Genomic DNA, 17,645 nt, shown 5'->3' on the forward strand with positions numbered 1-17,645 from the left:
AATCTTTCCGCTTTTTAATGTCCAACATATCTGTTTGAAAGACCTCAGAAGTAGTTAAAGTGTTTACCTGTATGTGATCTTATTTGGGAAGGTGAAGATATCTCCCGTCACCTGGGCGTGAGCTACTACAGGTGGTTTTCCACAGCTCACAGGCTCACAGCGGATCCTGGGTTCCCCCCACCTGCCGTCTCTTCCACAGGAGATGTGCTGGGACCCCCTTTGCAGGTAGCCAGGTCGACATTTGTATATAGCTGTGTCTGGGAAGGTGGCAATGCCACCCAGCAAGATGGCGTTAGGAACATCAGGTGGGGCGACACTGCATCTCCCACGGCCACACACGGGCACCCCGGGGCTCCACACCCCTCCCTTCTCACATGTTGCTTGAGAGGGACCCAGCCGCCTGTAGCCTCCTTCACACTGGAAGTTCACTGTGTCCCCGCAGGCATTGTTATTTCCAAGAACAACTCCAAATTTGAACGATGGCAGGGCACAGACACAAGGGTGGCACTGAGGCACAGTACCCACCCAAAGACCCTGAGAGGAGCACTGCAGGATGGGATCTCCAACCACCACATAGCCATCAAAGCAGACATACTCCACCACATCGTCATAGTAGAAGCTGGAGCCATTCAGAAAGCCATGACTGATGTCCTCAGGTGGGTCGCAGATAATTTTGTCACAGCGGGGTGGTGGTTTATCCCAAAGTCCATCTGACTGACAAGCAAGCATAGGGTCTCCATTGATCTTGTATCCTTCTTTACATTCATACTTAACCACACTTTTGTAGGTAAACTCTGGCCCTATCACTAGCACATACCCATGATGTATTGGAGTAGGTTTCCCACAACTGGCTCGCACACAGGTGAGAGACTCGTGGCTCCAGGTCCCATCAGCCTGGCAAACACTAACAGACTTTCCTTCCAACATGAAACCCGGCTGACAGCTCAGTTCAATTTCATTATTATACATATACTCTCTGCCCTCAAAGTTAATATCACTGGGGACTTGTGGAGGACCGCAGGACACTGGCTCACATTGTGGTTTCGGCCCACTCCACTTTCCATCTGCCTGGCAGGTTATAGTGTCCCTGCCTTTGAGGACGAACCCAGCAGTACACTCAAAATGCAAAACCTCGGGATAAACAAAATCCCCTCCATGAGCTGTGCCATTAGGGATGGATCCTGGATTGCCACAGGACACAGGTCGACACACTGGGGCATCACTTGTCCACAGCTGGCCTGATACACACTGCCTCACAGAATCCCCCTTTAGCTCATGTCCCTCCTCACAAGAATATCTGACTATACTGCCCGATGACGCATCGGTCACATTCACCCAGCCATGCTGTGGACTGGGGGGTGTTTCACACTCTGCAGGGACACATGATGGGGCTGTCCCATTCCATCCCCCATCCTCCTGACACACCAGCCTTGTGTGGCTGGTAATGTCGTAACCTTTGTGACAACGGTACTCAATCAGCGTCCTATGTAGGAAGTTCAAATCCAAGTGTCCATCTGTTTCTGTGCCTTTTGCGGCAGAACTGGATCCACCTCCCAGATCTGTCACCCTGACGTAGTCCCCAAAGTCAATGTGAGGAGGCAGGCCACAGTCTGATGGCACGCATGCAGGAACAGAGCTTGACCAGCCAAACTCCTCACAGGTTAAATGGTCGTGGCCTACAAGCTGGAAGCCAGGAAAACAGCTGTAGAAAATGGTGACACCAAAACTGTGATCTTGTCCCTCCACAAAACCATTTTCAATTGGTTGTGGTGACGTACAGGAAATCTGCACACAAGCAGGTGGTTCTGAGTCCCATTCCCTATTTGCCAGACACTTCAGAGCCTCTGGGCCTTGCAGGCGGTAACCACGACGGCAAGAGTAGGTTGCACTATGACCAAACTGGAGTTTCCTGTAAACCACTTTCCCATGGGCTATCTGTTTAGGGATGGAGCATTCAATAGGGCGGCAAGAAGGCACACCACCGATCCAAATACCCCTCTCTCCACAGAGGACAGTGGTGTTGCCTACTAAATTATATCCAGTCCTACATGTGTATAGTGCTTTGCTGAGGTACATCAGGCCTTGGACATCAACAATACCATTTGAAACCTCCACAGGCTGAGGACATTCAACTGGGATACATTCTGGAGGTGTGCTCCACTGCCCGCTGGATAAACAGGAGACAGAATCTTCTCTTCTGAAAGTAAAACCATCCATGCAAGTGTATGCCAGCACAGAGCCAAAAGGGAATGGTGGAGATGCTAAGGAAGGGCCACCAAATGTCACTTCAGGCGGTGGTCCACAAGACACTTGCTTACACAATGGAAAGGTGTCATTCCACTCCTGAGATGGGGTGCAGTGAAGAATATGAGCCCCCTTTAGGATGTAGCCCTCCTCGCAGGACAGCTCCACTGTTCCAGTTTCAGAGTCTACTCCCTTCAGGACCAGATGGTTCTCTTCCAATGGTGGCTCTGGACATTTAACTGGAGAGCAGCGTGGAGACCTCGGCTTATCCCATCTTCCGTTTTTGAGACAGGTCCAGATAGCTTCCCCAACCAGCTCATAACCCTCATCGCAGAAATATTCCACTTTGCGGCCCACCTGAAACTCAGAGCCCTTGTAATGTCCATGGACGATGACAGGAGGAGGGTCACAGGTCAAGAGGATACAGCTGGGAGGGTCAATGTTGGACCACTGTCGGTTGGCTTGACAAAATCTCTCCTGTTGTCCAACCAGTCTGTAGCCTGTGTTGCAAGCATACATTACCTTGCTGCTGAAAGTGTACCGACCTCTGACCTAAAGAAGGATAAAAAGTTATGTAATCTAATTTGTTAATACGTTTAAAAGAAGAATTCATGTGTATCTGTTTTTATGGCTAACCTGGATGTATCCATTCCTGAGTAATGGAGGGGAAGAACAGGACACGGGTACACAGGTTGGCAGAACTCCTCCCCATTCTCCATTAGCTTTACAGGTCCTCCTCTTCTCCCCTCGGATCAGGAAGCCTGTCTCGCAGCTGTACGCCACCATAGCTCCAAAACTGTAGTTGGTTCCCCTCACATAACCCCGCTCGATGCTCTCAGGCTTGGAGCATCTCACAGGCACACAGCTGATCTCGAACGGTGAAGGCTCCCACGTCCCTCCCATCAGGCATCGGAGCGTGGCCGTGGTGTTGAGCATGAAACCCTCCTCGCATTTATAACTCAGTTCAGTGTTACTAGCATATTTGGCTTTGTTGACTGAATCTAAAATGGCATGGAGCAGGTCAGGTGGGCGTAGGCAGAAGCTTGCGATACAGCGAGGAGCCTCCATGCCATCAGGGGGCGCCCATACGCCTTGAGCATTACACACCATCTTAGAGTTATTGCTGGCGGTGTACCCGTCCTTGCAGTAGTAATTGGCTGTGTCTCCGAACAGCTGGTGGCTTTCGTAGGGCTCGGCATGGTCAATGGCAGGCGGCGGGCCACAGGAGCGAGGGACGCACTGGGCCGAGCTTTCACTCCACTGACCAGTTCGGAGACATTCTCTGGTCTCCGGGCCAATCAGAGTATAACTGAATATGTAATCAAACAAAAGAGAACAAAAAAAACACACAAAAAAACTTAAAAATCGGCTGTTACTGTTTAATGACAATGATACTTAAGATATTAGATAGTGGCTGTTTTGTAATTTGACACTGGTAGAAAAATTCCCTGCTGAGGAAATCAATAACCTTTTTTTATTCTTAAAGCAGCACAATGTAACTTTTCCACCTTAATATAATATTTCCAGAGTCATTGTGATGGTACATCAACTTACAACAGGTTTAATGACACCTCTGTCATGGTCGCAGGGGGTCTGTATCGCCTTCACTGGCACTATGTAACTTGGAGGTGGATGGTAGGAACCCTTCCACACTACTGGTAAAGCACTATCGCTTTTGTCCAAAGGAGCCGCCAAACTCAACAAAAGCTGAAAGTTACATTGTGCTGTTTTAATGTGTAGAAGGTGTTAAATTGAGGTTCATGTGGCACACACTATTTTGACACTCCCTTTTGACCAGCTTGAACCACGTGCAGGTGCCGGGCTAGGCTTCAACTTTGAAATGTTTTTAACAATTGGTTTGCTTTTTCGATATACAGAGTATTTAGTGTACTCAGGGCCAAATCCACAAAGAATAGATTGCGCCCGCAAATAGCGCTGTGAATTGCGCCGCATTTGCGCCTGCAATTTGCCCCGCTTTAAGGTCCTATTCACAAAAGATTTTGCTCTAATGATATGCCGGCGCAAACACGCCCATAAAGTTTTGCAGTAACTTCATTAACACCGGATCGGGATCAGATCAGGATCTGACGGTAATTCATGTTCTGTGTTTTGCTACACACACCTACAGGTCAGCTGTTAAACACACACATTCTAGATTTATATGTTTATATGGTGGAATTGTTTCTAATAAAGCAGCCCCTTACTGTATGGATGAATCCTGAGCTCCGTCTTGTTATTTTTATTTTTAAATCCGAGATAAGTCCACAACCCCACTTGATCTGACTGTGTACAGTCATGTCTGACTGTAGATTTCACCCTTAGTATCACACAGGCTTGAATGATATTGAAGAGAGAGAGAAACAGAGACAGAGCGGGAGTGAGGAGTGAGTTTGCGCGCAGTTAATACACGCTTCGAAAGGACGGTATTTGCTCCACTATTTTTGCATGTGGCAAATAGCGCTGGCCTTTGTGAATTAGACAGTTTTTGCAATGAGGCTTATTTGCATACAAAGGGGGCAATTTTGCGCCGAATGTATGAATATTACCTAATATTACCTCTACACTGCTGACTTCTCCTACAACTCACCAACCTGTCACCTACAAAAGTTCTCTGATGACTCTGCTATTGTCGGCCTCATCACAGATGAAGATGATAGCGAGTACAGAGAACTGTCCCAGGACTTTGTGGACTTGTGCCTGCAGAATCACCTCCAGATCAACGCGGGGAAAACCAAAGAACTGGTGGTGGATTTCCGCAGGTGTAATAAACCCCCCCCCGACACCGGTGAACATCCAGGGAAAGGACATTGAGATGGTGACATCTTATAAGTACCTGGGTGTTCACCTCAACAATAAACTGGACTGGACTACTAATTCCTCTGCACTCCACAAAAAAGGCCAGAGCAGACTCTATCTGCTCAGGAGGTTGAGGGCTTTTGGTGTGCAGGAGAAACTCCTGAAAACATTTTATGACACTGTGGTGGCATCAGCCATCTTTTACGGAGTGGTCTGCTGGGGCAGCAACATCACAGCTGCAGACAGAAGGAGGCTGGACAAAACCATCAAAAGGGCCGGCTCTGTCGTGGGCTGCTCTCTGGACACAGTGCAGGTGGTGGGAGAGAGGAGGATGATGGCTAAGCTGTCATCCATGATGGAGAAGGACTCGCACCCCATGAAGGACACCTTCAGAGCGCTGGAGAGCTCCTTCAGCGACAGGCTCCTTCACCCTAAATGTGTGAAGGAACGCTACAGAAGGTCCTTCCTCCCTGCAGCTGTGAGACTACACAACCAGCCCTGCTCACAGTAGACCACATACAACCTGACAATAAATGTACATAAGGGAAATAATGTGCAATATCTTTCACTCACTGCAACGTGCAATTATGTAAATATCCATCTGTAAATATCCGTCTGTTATCTTTTTATATACTAGTATTTATTATTATTTATCTTTCTTCTTATTATTATTATTGTATACGAGTTAACTGTTTATAGTGTGTTATTATTATTACTGTGTTATTACTTTTTCTATTGATGCCTCTTGTTTTTGCACTATCCCCTTTGCTGCTGTAAACTGCAAATTTCCCCTCTGTGGGACTATTAAAGGTTTATCTTATCTTATTTACATGCATGCAAATGGCACAGGCGCACCATGACACTATTTGCTTGGCAGCTCAGTTTGTGGTGCAATTCGCCCTTTGCGGGTGCTTTGTGAATTAGACGCTCTCTTTTTGTCTCATTTGCACCGGTTTAGCGGCCGCAAAAGCCGCGCAATCCTTTTGTGGATTTAGCCCTCAGAGTTTCTGTAGTGAACCATGGTGTACAATGTACGCAGATCACAGCGTTTCTCTTGCTTTGTTTCAAACGTCAATGTCTTAATATTGCCATCCCACATTTATAAAGGTTATTAAACAACAGTTGGCTTTTATTTTTATTTTATTTTTATTGACATATGCAGCAAAAAAAATGATTCATACCCATTGCTTATAATTATAATTACTATATAATTATATAATTATAATTGCTGATAAATAACGAAATACCCCACGTTTGTTTTTCCACTGAGGTCACAAATGCTGTCAGTTTCATTTTGAAGCACAGTTGCACCATCAAATTTGTTTTACACCTTGCAAACAACCTTATTACAAGGTGACAGTTTTCTCCACACACTGCTGGAGATTGATTTGGGTCTGAATTTTTTTGTTAATTCCTTTCCATTTTGAAAGAACAACATTTTGCTTGGTCAAGATAATTCTGCCACCTGGTTCTTACATCATGGCCCATGGCCCAGCAGAGTTTTGAAACTTTGTAGCACCAGTTTAGCTCTGAAATGGTGGTTTCTTCGCAATTGGTTCTTAAAAAATAAACAAAAAAAGAAGCTCTGAATCTGAATCAGCACTCTTAATTGCCTCCAAAACCCCCATTTATGTTGAAACAGATGATTTAAAGTGTCAAAAGCAGATGCCAAATGTATCAGTGAGACTCAATAAACTGATAATTCTTTCGTTTCAACACGTTTCAGTTAAAGCTGACAGTATAATCATTAAAGAGACATAAATACAAATTTACCCTTCTTTGCAGACATAGTACACTTTGTTTCCCAGTTCATAGTTCTCTCCTACAGTCACAGCATCTTTAAGCGGTGGCGGTTCGCTGCACAGGATGTTCACACAGCGAGGAACAGGCCGGCTCCACTCTCCTGTCGCTTCACAAATCACTTCCATGGAGCCCTGTGGTCTTTGCAGAAACATGGTGCTTAGTTTAGATTCTTACTATTGCAAAGAACAGAAAATTACATAATTGACAGAACAAAGTCACTTTTTAGGCGTCTTATTTTAGCTCAATCACAATATGTTAAGACCGTTTTAATATTACTGCTATGATGATATCTTCATTTTACACAAAAGCAAATAGTGGGCGAAAATACATTTATTACACCAAAAATCTTAATACCAACAGAGGGTAATTTATCCATACCTGTACCCTTCAGCACAGGCATATGTAACAGTAGACAGGTACGTGTTTGTTTTAAGGATGTAGTCTCCGTGTTCCACAGCTGGTGGCCCCCCGCACGTCAACGGATAACAGACAGGTGGCGTCCCACTCCACCTCAGGCTAACCAGACACTGGAAATCGTAGGGGATCTGAGGCAGGAAACCCTTCTTACAGCTGAAAGACCGCATCAACAACAAACAGTTGTCATGTTATTACATTGTTAGTGTTGGTTTATCACAATGGTGATGTCTTACTGCGAGGGATGCAAATGGTACCTGAAAGTCACCTTGCTTCCATAAGTAAAGTTGGTTCCCTGCATGATGGAGTTTTCTGGAACTGTTGGTATCGGGCACGAGAGCGCTAGAGTACAACATTGACAAAATTATCAGAAAGTGCTGAAACAGAGTGAATGTGGCTGAGTAAACTGGGCTCTTCCCTTTTATACCTAACTATGACAGTGGACATACTCGTTTCCTGGGGAGAATTGTTTGTAAAATTTTAACCAAAATCGTGGTGCTCTCCAATATTTAGCCAGTTTTTTGAGAGAGGGAAGGAAGTTTTTTTTAATCTATTTATGTATGATAATCAGCAACCAGTGTGGGCTGAATCCCTGCTGAAGCAGACTGGCACAGTTCACAGGAGCAAGAATATCAGCTCTCCTTACTCAATGAGGAAGAATGTGGCTTAGAGCCAAGATGGAGGCGTGGCGTGGATCAGGCCTTTCAGCTCAGTGCACATTAGAAGACAAAAAGAAAACTGCTAATCTAATCACTCCTCTATAGCAATGTTTGCACTTTGCATAATGTCAGGTTGTAAAAGAGCTGTGGGCACTCTGGAAACATCCTACGTTTGTGGAGTGTAATTTAAGCACTGTAGAAGGTGTTAAATCTTTGATGACACCTGCTGTAACGTAAAGCAATCAAAAATAAAAATCCTTGAAGTGGAGTTGCATGTTTTCCTGTGATCAAACAATGCTTTTATCTTATCTTAAAATAATTAATAGTTAAGCGAGAAAAGTTAGTCTGAATGTATAAAAAAAATATGTTATTTCCTATAAATACTGCTGAAGGTAGATATAAATAAAGTAGTAACACTTTCAGTGCCCTCATCAATAGTATTGAAAAATAATAATCAAGTTTTTGGCAATATTGGCTTGCATAACTTATTCTTTATTTTCTTCTTCTCTTTTTGAAAAACTGATATCAGCACAAGCTGGAGAGAGTTACTGGAATGGTCCAGGGCTTTTGCTTTCTTTTCTTGTGTTTTACTTGGTCTTTTAGTTTCATTCTTATGTTAGTGACTTGTTTTCTGTTTCATCTTGAAGGTCTCTGTCCTTGTGTGTTTTGTTCTTGTTTAACTTCGCTTGATCCCATTGATCCTGACTGTTTGGACCTGTGTCTCGTAATCTCACTGCAAGTACATATTGTCTTGTCATTCCCTTCCTACTTGCTTATCACTCTGTCTTTCAATGTGATCTGTTTGCCTGTTTGCATGCCTACCCTGCCATCTTTTGGATTTTCTTTGTTTTCTGTTGGAGGCCTTGTTGGGTGTACTTTTTTTTCGATTTACAGCATTACCAGCAACGTTTTCAAAAAAATAACGATGCCAATGGATCATTTGGGTCCTGAAAACTCACCTAATGACACTCCTTATTTCTCTTTTCAAAACAGAAAAATGCCACCCTCTTGTGGTAGAACCACAAGGAAAAAATATTAAACATGTAAAGAGTGAGCTGACCAACCCTTTTGTTAAAATCTGTATTCTATTAATGCTAACTTTAGAACCGCTGATAAAATGATAAAACCATATGGAAATCAGCACTATGTATGACCTTGGAGAGGCTTAAATGGGAACTTATTATGGTGAGTGTATAACTTTAAACACAATAAATATCAGAATCATTGGGGTGATTTATGTTCGGCTAGATGAGGGCTATTTCAAATGATAAAATGAACACGAGGCTTTACACACTTGTGGCATGTAAAACATATGTGATATGTGAGTTGACAACAGTACCCACCTCTACAGTACGGAACAGGATGATCCCAAGTCCCTGATTCCAGACAGAGAAGTTGCGATGAGCCAATCATCTCGTAACCGTGATCGCAGCCAAAACCAACCACACTGCCCATCAGAAAGTTACTGTCTTCTCTGTGACCGAATTCTGGAGACCCAGGGTTTTGGCATTTGACTGGCTCTACATACACACAAACAACGGAAAAGGAAAGGCAAAGTATTATTTAAGAGTGAACAGAGATTTGTTCAAGTTTTCTCATCATCCACTGTTATCTGTTTTCTAAAATGTATTAAAAATACCACATAGTGCTGTTACCGGTGCAGTTTTTGCCATCTCCTGTGTAGGGGTGAATGCAGGTGCAGGTGTAGGAGCCGTCGGTATTCAGACAGCTGGCGTGGACATCACAGTCTGATCCCAGCGCACACTCATCCACATCTGAAAACAACCACATGGACACGCAGAATTAAAAAAACGAGAAAGAACTTTTGACATTTTACAACCTCCACCCGGGATATTACGTTTACATGCATGATAACACTTCTTCTCTTCGTACCTAGACAAGCAGGTGCATGCCCTCCCCACTTGCCACTGTTGCTACAGTGCACTTTGGCATCTCCGAGCAGGTAAAAACCAGCATTACACTGATAGACCACCGAGCTGGCAGCTTGGAAGTTCGTCCCCTGAAACAAGCCGTTCTCCAGAGGATGAGGAGATCCACAGGACACTCCTGTAACACATACAAGACAATGTGACATGTAATTGGTCCATTCATTTGGAAATATACCCGTAAACATGCTTAAATGATCAAAGACAAATCCACCTGGAAGAAGATACGATCTGATAAAAACACTGCATTTGAACAATAGTTTAAGTTCACCCTCTTTCAGTGCAACAAATCATATGGTCCTTATTAGTTCTATAAAAGATCAAATACTACTTTAGATGATACAGTATATTATACAGTGTTATGGTTTATTTAACTGCACATGACCGTAAGAGACTTTCTCCCTTGCCTACTACATTCTTCAGGTCCCTCTCGCCCGTCTTCATCACCCCAGGACTTTTCTGAGGTGTCCTATCTCATCTTACTAAAACATATATTATATATGGTTAGGAAATCTACACACAAAAAACTGATTTTCTCATGAGAATATTCTGGCAAATGAACTCATCTGCACTGGAGTCATATCTTATTTATCTTGAGAAAATAAACTTGCTCTCATAACATCGCAAGATAATTTATAGGAAGAACATAAAATGAGTTTCTTTTCATCTTATTACAACTAATTTCCACTTTTAAAATCACGTCATGATTTGCGAGAGAATCCGTGAACCACAGTGGTCAAGACACAAATGTCTCTTCTCCAGCACTTAATTCAATTATAGCAGTGACATAGCTGTGAGAAGTCAACAGTGTATCAGCCAACAGTCAGTTTCTATATGACATAAAGTACAACATCCTCATGACAAATCAGTTTCAACAGTTTCAAGATAACATCTATGCCTGGCAAATTCCTAAGTAAGCCTCTTTTCATGCTCTTAGTTCAGAATACTACATTTCTAGAAGAAAATGTAGTATAATGCCAAACTAACAACATAGATGAACCTGCAAAAACAACTTAACAAGCTTAATTTGAATATGATTTCAGGTATAGACATTTTTGGTTTCTGTTGAACTATATATTCTCATTTTGAAAAGCTAAATAGGTTTGTACAAACTATTTTTTATTAAATATGTGTCAGACATTGAAAGTTAAATACATTGCTCTGAATGTGAGCACAGTTACTTTTGCTTTATAAGATACTTAACAAAAATATCAGTTTCACCACAAAAGGAAAGCCCCACGTAACCCGACCTCTCCCACTCTGGTTGTAGCTGCTCAGCCAACTGCAGCTCGATGGCCTGGGGTAGCAGGGATTTTGTCATCAAATCAAAACACATGGTCACGTCTGGCACAAGCCTCTTAATGAATGCTCGGCCTGCCGCTACTTTGCTGGTTGTGTTTGAGCAGTTACAGAGCAGCCACAGGGATTTAACATGTCAGCTGACAAGTGACAAGTGAGTTAGGAAAGGAGTCTGTTTTCCCCTAAAAGATTTAAGGATTATTAAAGATTTTGTGAAGGTACAAATGCTTGTGTGACAAACCTTTCCTGTCTGGAATCGGGATGGAAAAATAGTTGTGAACTGAGAGTGTGCGATGGCGTTTGCTCTAAAGTCAGGCTCTAACATGACGGCAGTAATTACAGTTAAAGAAGAAGTAGTTGTCTGTTTTCTGTGTTACAGCCCCAGGCTCGTGGTGGTGGAAATCAGAGCAGCTCAAGTCTGGGTCTTACGTTCACAGCTGGGTAAGGGGTGGCTCCATTCGCCTTTGTTTTGGCACTGCAGCACTGGCTCCCCCACCAGGTAGAAACCAGGATCACAGGACATCTGCACTTGTGCACCGGGGCTCACCTCCACGGTAGAGACATGCAGGTGAGGCATAGCGTCCTCCAGCTTGGGACAGTCTGGAGAAACAGTGACGGTGAAGTCAGAAACACTGTGACTTAGGCACAACAGCATGCTTAAAGAGCTGCACTGTCATTGTACATGGATGAAAATCACAACACTACTGGCTGCTTGCAGTACAATTATTTCATAAAGTACATTTACAGAATGCTTTTAAATATGTGAAGCTCTCTTACCAGCACAGAAAATACTGTTTGAGTTTACTTTGACTCGGCCCACCACCCCGCTAAGAAAATCAGGCCATGCGAAGACGTTTCCTCTGTGAGTCACGTGAGAGGCTGGGCAGCTGCTGGCCAACACCTTAATCTACAGCATGATTGGAGACAGTGCGGATGAGTTGGATATATATTTTTTAAATTAAAAAAAAAAAAAAAATGAGATCACAGTTAAAAGTCTTAAAGACATCTGATCAAATCCTCTCAAGCAAATACAAGAAATAAATGCTTGTTTACCTGCTGCGGCGTGAGAACGCGGTCCCAGATGTTGAGTTGGCTGATGGAGCCAACAAATGATTCAACATGGCTGAAGCCTTCACCCCTCTGATCCTGGTCCTGGCCTAATACGAGTGCTCCTCCAGCTACAGAACAAAGGGACCACTGAGGTTAACCACTCCTCATTGAGAAACTGCACCCGTCTACAGTAAAATATTTAAAAACAGTCTTTTACTCAATCTATTATAATGATAATTGCTGGTAGAAAAAATATTTCAGTGTTCAAATAAAGATTGCTCTTGACAGAAAGGGTGACTAGGCTGAGGATAGCACTACACCTGGGATAGTAGTGCCGACTGACAGGCCTTTGCCTCCGTCTGAGGGCTTTCCGTTAATGTAGATTCTCCAGTCGCCATCCCAGCTCCTCCATGATACACCAATGTGGTACCACTGCCCTGTATTCACTGCAGGACAGTTTGTGATCCGCTCCTTACCATTCACGTACAGCACCCACCTGCAGGCATTGAAATAACTTAGAATCCAGAGGGCAGGAAAAAAAAACTAAATCATACAGTGAGCGTATAGACTGGTGCTGCATCACTGACCCGTTGTAGTCTATCAGAAGGAAAGCGTTGTCGCTGGCCTCTACAGCGTACGAGACAGGTGTTCCATAGTTAGTGGTGTCTGACGACCTCATCCAGAAGGTGCAGGTGATTTCTGTCAGCGCCGGCATCAATGCGTCCATCATCACGTAGTCGTGGATACCAGAGACTTCAAAGTCAAGGTTGAACGCAGAGGACATCTCTGAAAGGATGCACCAAAAAATTATTTAACACCATAGTGAAGAGAAGAGTTATGAACCACAAAGCTCAACTTCTGTGTGTCACTTGCTTAAAATACGGGATGAAATATATTGTTTTTAGGTTAAGATTTTTTCTGCTTCTTCTTCTGCGAAAATGTCACAACTTCTATCTTAATGCAGTGTTGATATCAATTATAAAAGCCTCATATCTTTATCCAGTAACTGATACATCTAATAAGAATAAGACACAAAAAATAAAACAAAAAGTGAATAAAAAAATAAACGAATGGCCATGCTGCAGTCCAATAGCTAGAAACGGAGCCTTATAACTGATGGGTGGATTAGTTTAGTTTAGTTTAGTTTATTTTCGCTCATGACACACAAAAAAATAAATAAAAAACCAAGAATAAAACTGACAACAAGAAAACGTTCAATTGTTCAAAGAAAACATAACAAAAAAGTTTCCAGTATACAAATAAACAAATAACATCTAGACCAAAAAAGGGGTAGGCTGAAGCAAAGCTTATTATTTGTCTACCCTCAAAAAGATTAATTAAATTAATAAAATAAAAGCAAAAAGTAAGAGAAAGACTGCCCGTAAAACAAATTGCCTCTGTAGGGATAACAAACATTCCTCAAAAAATAAAAGATTTTTAAAATAAAGGTGCAGTCTACATGTTACCTTCATCCTTAAAAAATCAAAGCAAATCACCAATTAAATAAATAAATACCCAAATCAACATCAAGCCACTCATTAATTTAATATAAGGAAATCATCCTTCTTTTCAATGTTTTTTTAAATAAAGTTAAAGTTCTACATAATTTCAGTGAAACTGTGAATGGCTCATTAGATCAGTTATGTTAAATGTTATGTCCTTATAAAGCAGTATAACTATTTTCTGTGCTCCTTTTCTAGAATTTCCACGGTGATGTGTCTCATACAGTAGTACCTGTCTCACACCTGGTTCCGTTGAACCCAGGGAGGCAGCGGCAGACGTAGGAGCCGAGACCGTCCATGCAGCTGGCCCCGTTCACACAGGGGTTAGGATCGCATTCGTTCACATCTACCTCACACAGCCAACCGCGGTAGCCGTTCACACACTGACACCTGGACCCAAAGGAAGACAAGGATTTTTCAGTTGGGACTCACAAATCTCTATATATTCAGTTTACAACGTAGGAACATTGATTTCTGTGCTATATTGAAGCTGTTTCTTATCTTTCTGCTGAAAAGGAACATCACCTTCTGATTTGGGTTTGAATGACATAAACAATTGTGTCAAATGCTTAGTTCCTTTCCTTTTTTTTTTTACCTGAAACTATCCACACCATCCAGACATGAGGCTCCATTGAAACAAGGGGTGCTGTAGCATTCATCAACGTTGATCTCACAGCGATCGCCTGAGAATCCAGGAGCACAGTTACAGCTGTAACCACCCATCAAGTCTTCACACACACCTCCGTTCAAACACGGGTTTGACAGGCACTCGTCAATTTCCAGTTCACAACGAGATCCTGCAGAAATGCAAGAAAGAGGTCAGACATAATTACCCTGATTAATTGACCTAACGGCTGCACTAACTGTCTGGGGATCAGTGGCCCACGTTAGTCCTGCAGTCTAACCTGTAAAGCCAGCGGCACAACTGCAGGTGAACTTGTTCACTTCATCCACGCACATCCCTTCATTCAGACAGGGGGAGGAGGTGCACTCATTTACCTCTGCCTCACACAGAGAGCCTGAGTGAAAACAGAAAAACATTGTTTACCCCTTTTTTTATGAGAATTCCCATTGTCAGTATCTTTAGTTTTTTTCCACATGAACATACTGTAATTGGTTTCACCTGGCTGGCACCACATGACATATGCTGATGGAGGCAATGAAGCAAGTCTGGTTCAAGTAGCGTCAAATATTTCTGTGGTTTAAGGCTAATTATAATGTATGATGAGTAAATCAATTCTCTAAAACCCATATTAACCCTGAAATTATCAGTAAAATGAATCAAATCAAATCAATGACAGCTTTAGTTCCTCACAGCTGAATTACCTAAAAATCCAGGTTTGCACTCGCAATCAAAGTCTCCTATTCCATCCCTGCACAGACCTCCATTCTGGCATGGAGCCGAATCACACTCATTTATATCAATCTCACACTTGGCACCTGAGGGAGAAATATAAAACATCAAAGGTTGGCTCTAACACTCACCAAATCAAAATTATATGAGATTATGGAGCGGTTAAATTGAATGCTACAAATCACAAATGTCAACAAACATAGAAAAGAGTTACAGTGGTCTTATTGTTAGCATCTCAACTATTAAGAGCACAAATATTCAACTTCTTTAATGCAGTTTTTGAAGATGATAATTTAGATGACTAGTCTTACCTGTGAACCCAGGTGTGCAAGTGCAGACATAACCTGCCCCAACCTCCTCACACGTTCCTTTATTCTGACATGGATTCAGGAAGCACTCATGGAAAACCTGTACAAACAGCAAATCAGTGAATACAGCCTTGGGTGACGGAAACAGCAGCCTTAGGGGGGAAACCCAGACACCCAACTCCCCGGACACTTCATCCAGCTCATCTGGGGGTATCCCAAGGCATTCCCTGGCTAGCCGAGAGACATAGACGCCTCAGCGAGTCCTGGGTTTTCCCAGGGATCTCCTCTCATTGGGACATACCAGAAAACCTCACCAGGGAAGGGTCAAGTAAGCACCCTCACTAGATGTCTGAGCCACCTCATCTGTCTCCTCTTAATGCGGAGGAGAAGCGGTTCTACTCTGAGCCACTCCCGGATGACCGAGCTTCTCACCCTATCTCTAAAGGACAGCCCAGACTCCCTGCGGTGGAAAACCCATTTCAAAGACCCCAAGATACTACAGCCCCACCACTTGGGGCAGGATCTGATCCCCGACCTGGAGAGAGGGCACTCCACCCACTTCTGGCTGAGGACCAGGGTCTCAGATTAAGACGTGCAGATTCTCAATCTATAAAATCTATAAAAGTATTTTCTCCACACATTTTTCATTTATATATTCTTACTGTAAAAAGCCAAATCTATTTTATACATTTTGCCTCACAAACTTATTTTAATTTGTTAATATGGATCCATTCCAATTTTGGGTGTCATTTGGTCCATTCTCCCTGCAAACACTTCAAAAACTTCAATTCAAAAACTAATTCAAGGTCATTTTCATATGTTTTTGTGTTAAATTCTTTCTTCTTCTGACAAGCCACATTTGGCTCTAATATATGCCAAATGTGGTTTTTCATTGTTTGTTGAAAAATACTTTGACATCCCTACAACATATGTTGTCTTGGATGCAGCATATCTACATGCATTCATTTAGTCTGTCATCACAGAAGACTAAATTATCTTAGCCAAGGGCAGTGATGCAGTCCCGTATCACAGACCCTGGCTTTTGAACTGTTTCTGATAACAGTTTGGATGGTCGTTTTTCCGTCTCTGGTCTGAGACAACTTTCAAAAATAAGACCTTGATTACTGATTTGCCTGTATGTTTTTTCCACCATGTGACCAGACACCTTAGAGCTCAAGGATGTTGATGCTGCCTCTAATATAAGGCTTATTTTTTAACAATGTAAAGTTTTAAGTGAGGTTTTGTGAATATGATCATTTTTAACTATTTTTAACTAACTAACCATAAATGAAACCTCCCCACCCTATTTTTGGTACAGTGTTCGAGGCCTAAATGCAGAAATGGATTACAAATGAAACAAAGTTAATGACCCTAAGCATAAAAGCTTTTTGAAAAAAGACAAAGACCAACCTGACTGCTGGCCTGGTAATCCTCAACGACCTCTACTTCTGGAGCGGCGGTTACACTCTCCTCCTTTGGAAGAAAGCTGGAGCCAAAACCTGACAACCCCACCCAGAAAATGAAGACAATGTCAGCAATGTCCCTTTGCTTTCAGACAGGCCAGTAAATGAGATCCAGCTGAACAAAAGTCTGTTTTATTCATAACTGTGACAGGGTACTTTTATATTTAATTAACATCACTCGTTATTTGCAATAAACATTAGGGAGAGGTCCCTTCCTTTTAACTCACCCTCAGCTTAAAGTTTCTCGATTAGTGAAAAGTAGCTTTGACATTCAAGGCTTAAGCACTGGTCTGTCAGTAATAAGTCACATTAAACTGACTTTGTTCTCATGTTGCAAAAAAAGAAAAAAAAAAGATTAAGTAGATCAGGACCAAGTTACTCCCATTCCCATAATTCTGAATTACTGGGTTGAGCAATCCAGCGATAATAACTGGATTCAATACATTGACATGATCTTGGCCATCAGCCACATCACTTTATTTAAGAAGTTCAGCCCTTGACATCCTGCTGGCCCTGACCCGTTTCATGTTTCCCTACTCATAAACTGGCCAGGCGTCTCTCTTATCCTCTGGAGCGACGGCAATCATCCTGTCCTGTACTGCAGTTGGCAACAACAGCCCCTCACTTGAGTGACAGTTAAATATTTTACTCTATAATAAATTTGTCAAAAAATGTCCTGGCACTCCTCATATTTACAGAGGTTTGGTTGTGCCTTCTTCCATCTGCATACACAAACATGCAGGAATATCCGCAAATCCCCAAACTAAACCTTCAGGAAAAAAAATGTCTATAGTGTGCAATTTTGTT

The 17,645-nt window shown here is 42.6% G+C and overlaps 1 protein-coding gene across 3 annotated transcripts in view; it reads right to left on the reverse strand.

Annotated features, from left to right (window-relative positions):
* Positions 1–17,645, reverse strand: part of svep1 (sushi, von Willebrand factor type A, EGF and pentraxin domain containing 1) — a 128,074-nt gene that overhangs the window by 34,983 nt on the left and 75,446 nt on the right. For all 3 annotated transcript variants that reach the window (XM_061710550.1, XM_061710548.1, XM_061710549.1), the window contains 19 exons: positions 16,786–16,874; positions 15,379–15,475; positions 15,040–15,153; positions 14,619–14,732; positions 14,309–14,510; positions 13,946–14,103; positions 12,799–12,997; positions 12,532–12,707; positions 12,215–12,339; positions 11,939–12,068; positions 11,591–11,761; positions 9,810–9,983; positions 9,572–9,691; positions 9,260–9,436; positions 7,515–7,599; positions 7,222–7,413; positions 6,814–6,981; positions 2,881–3,553; positions 68–2,796 (listed from right to left, as the gene is read on the reverse strand). In XM_061710550.1, the coding sequence (XP_061566534.1) occupies positions 68–2,796; positions 2,881–3,553; positions 6,814–6,981; positions 7,222–7,413; positions 7,515–7,599; positions 9,260–9,436; positions 9,572–9,691; positions 9,810–9,983; positions 11,591–11,761; positions 11,939–12,068; positions 12,215–12,339; positions 12,532–12,707; positions 12,799–12,997; positions 13,946–14,103; positions 14,309–14,510; positions 14,619–14,732; positions 15,040–15,153; positions 15,379–15,475; positions 16,786–16,874 (5,893 nt within the window). The remainder of the gene's footprint in view (positions 1–67; positions 2,797–2,880; positions 3,554–6,813; positions 6,982–7,221; positions 7,414–7,514; positions 7,600–9,259; positions 9,437–9,571; positions 9,692–9,809; positions 9,984–11,590; positions 11,762–11,938; positions 12,069–12,214; positions 12,340–12,531; positions 12,708–12,798; positions 12,998–13,945; positions 14,104–14,308; positions 14,511–14,618; positions 14,733–15,039; positions 15,154–15,378; positions 15,476–16,785; positions 16,875–17,645) is intronic.

Source organism: Cololabis saira, chromosome 20 (assembly GCF_033807715.1).
Source record: "Cololabis saira isolate AMF1-May2022 chromosome 20, fColSai1.1, whole genome shotgun sequence".
Classification (NCBI taxonomy): domain Eukaryota; kingdom Metazoa; phylum Chordata; class Actinopteri; order Beloniformes; family Belonidae; genus Cololabis; species Cololabis saira.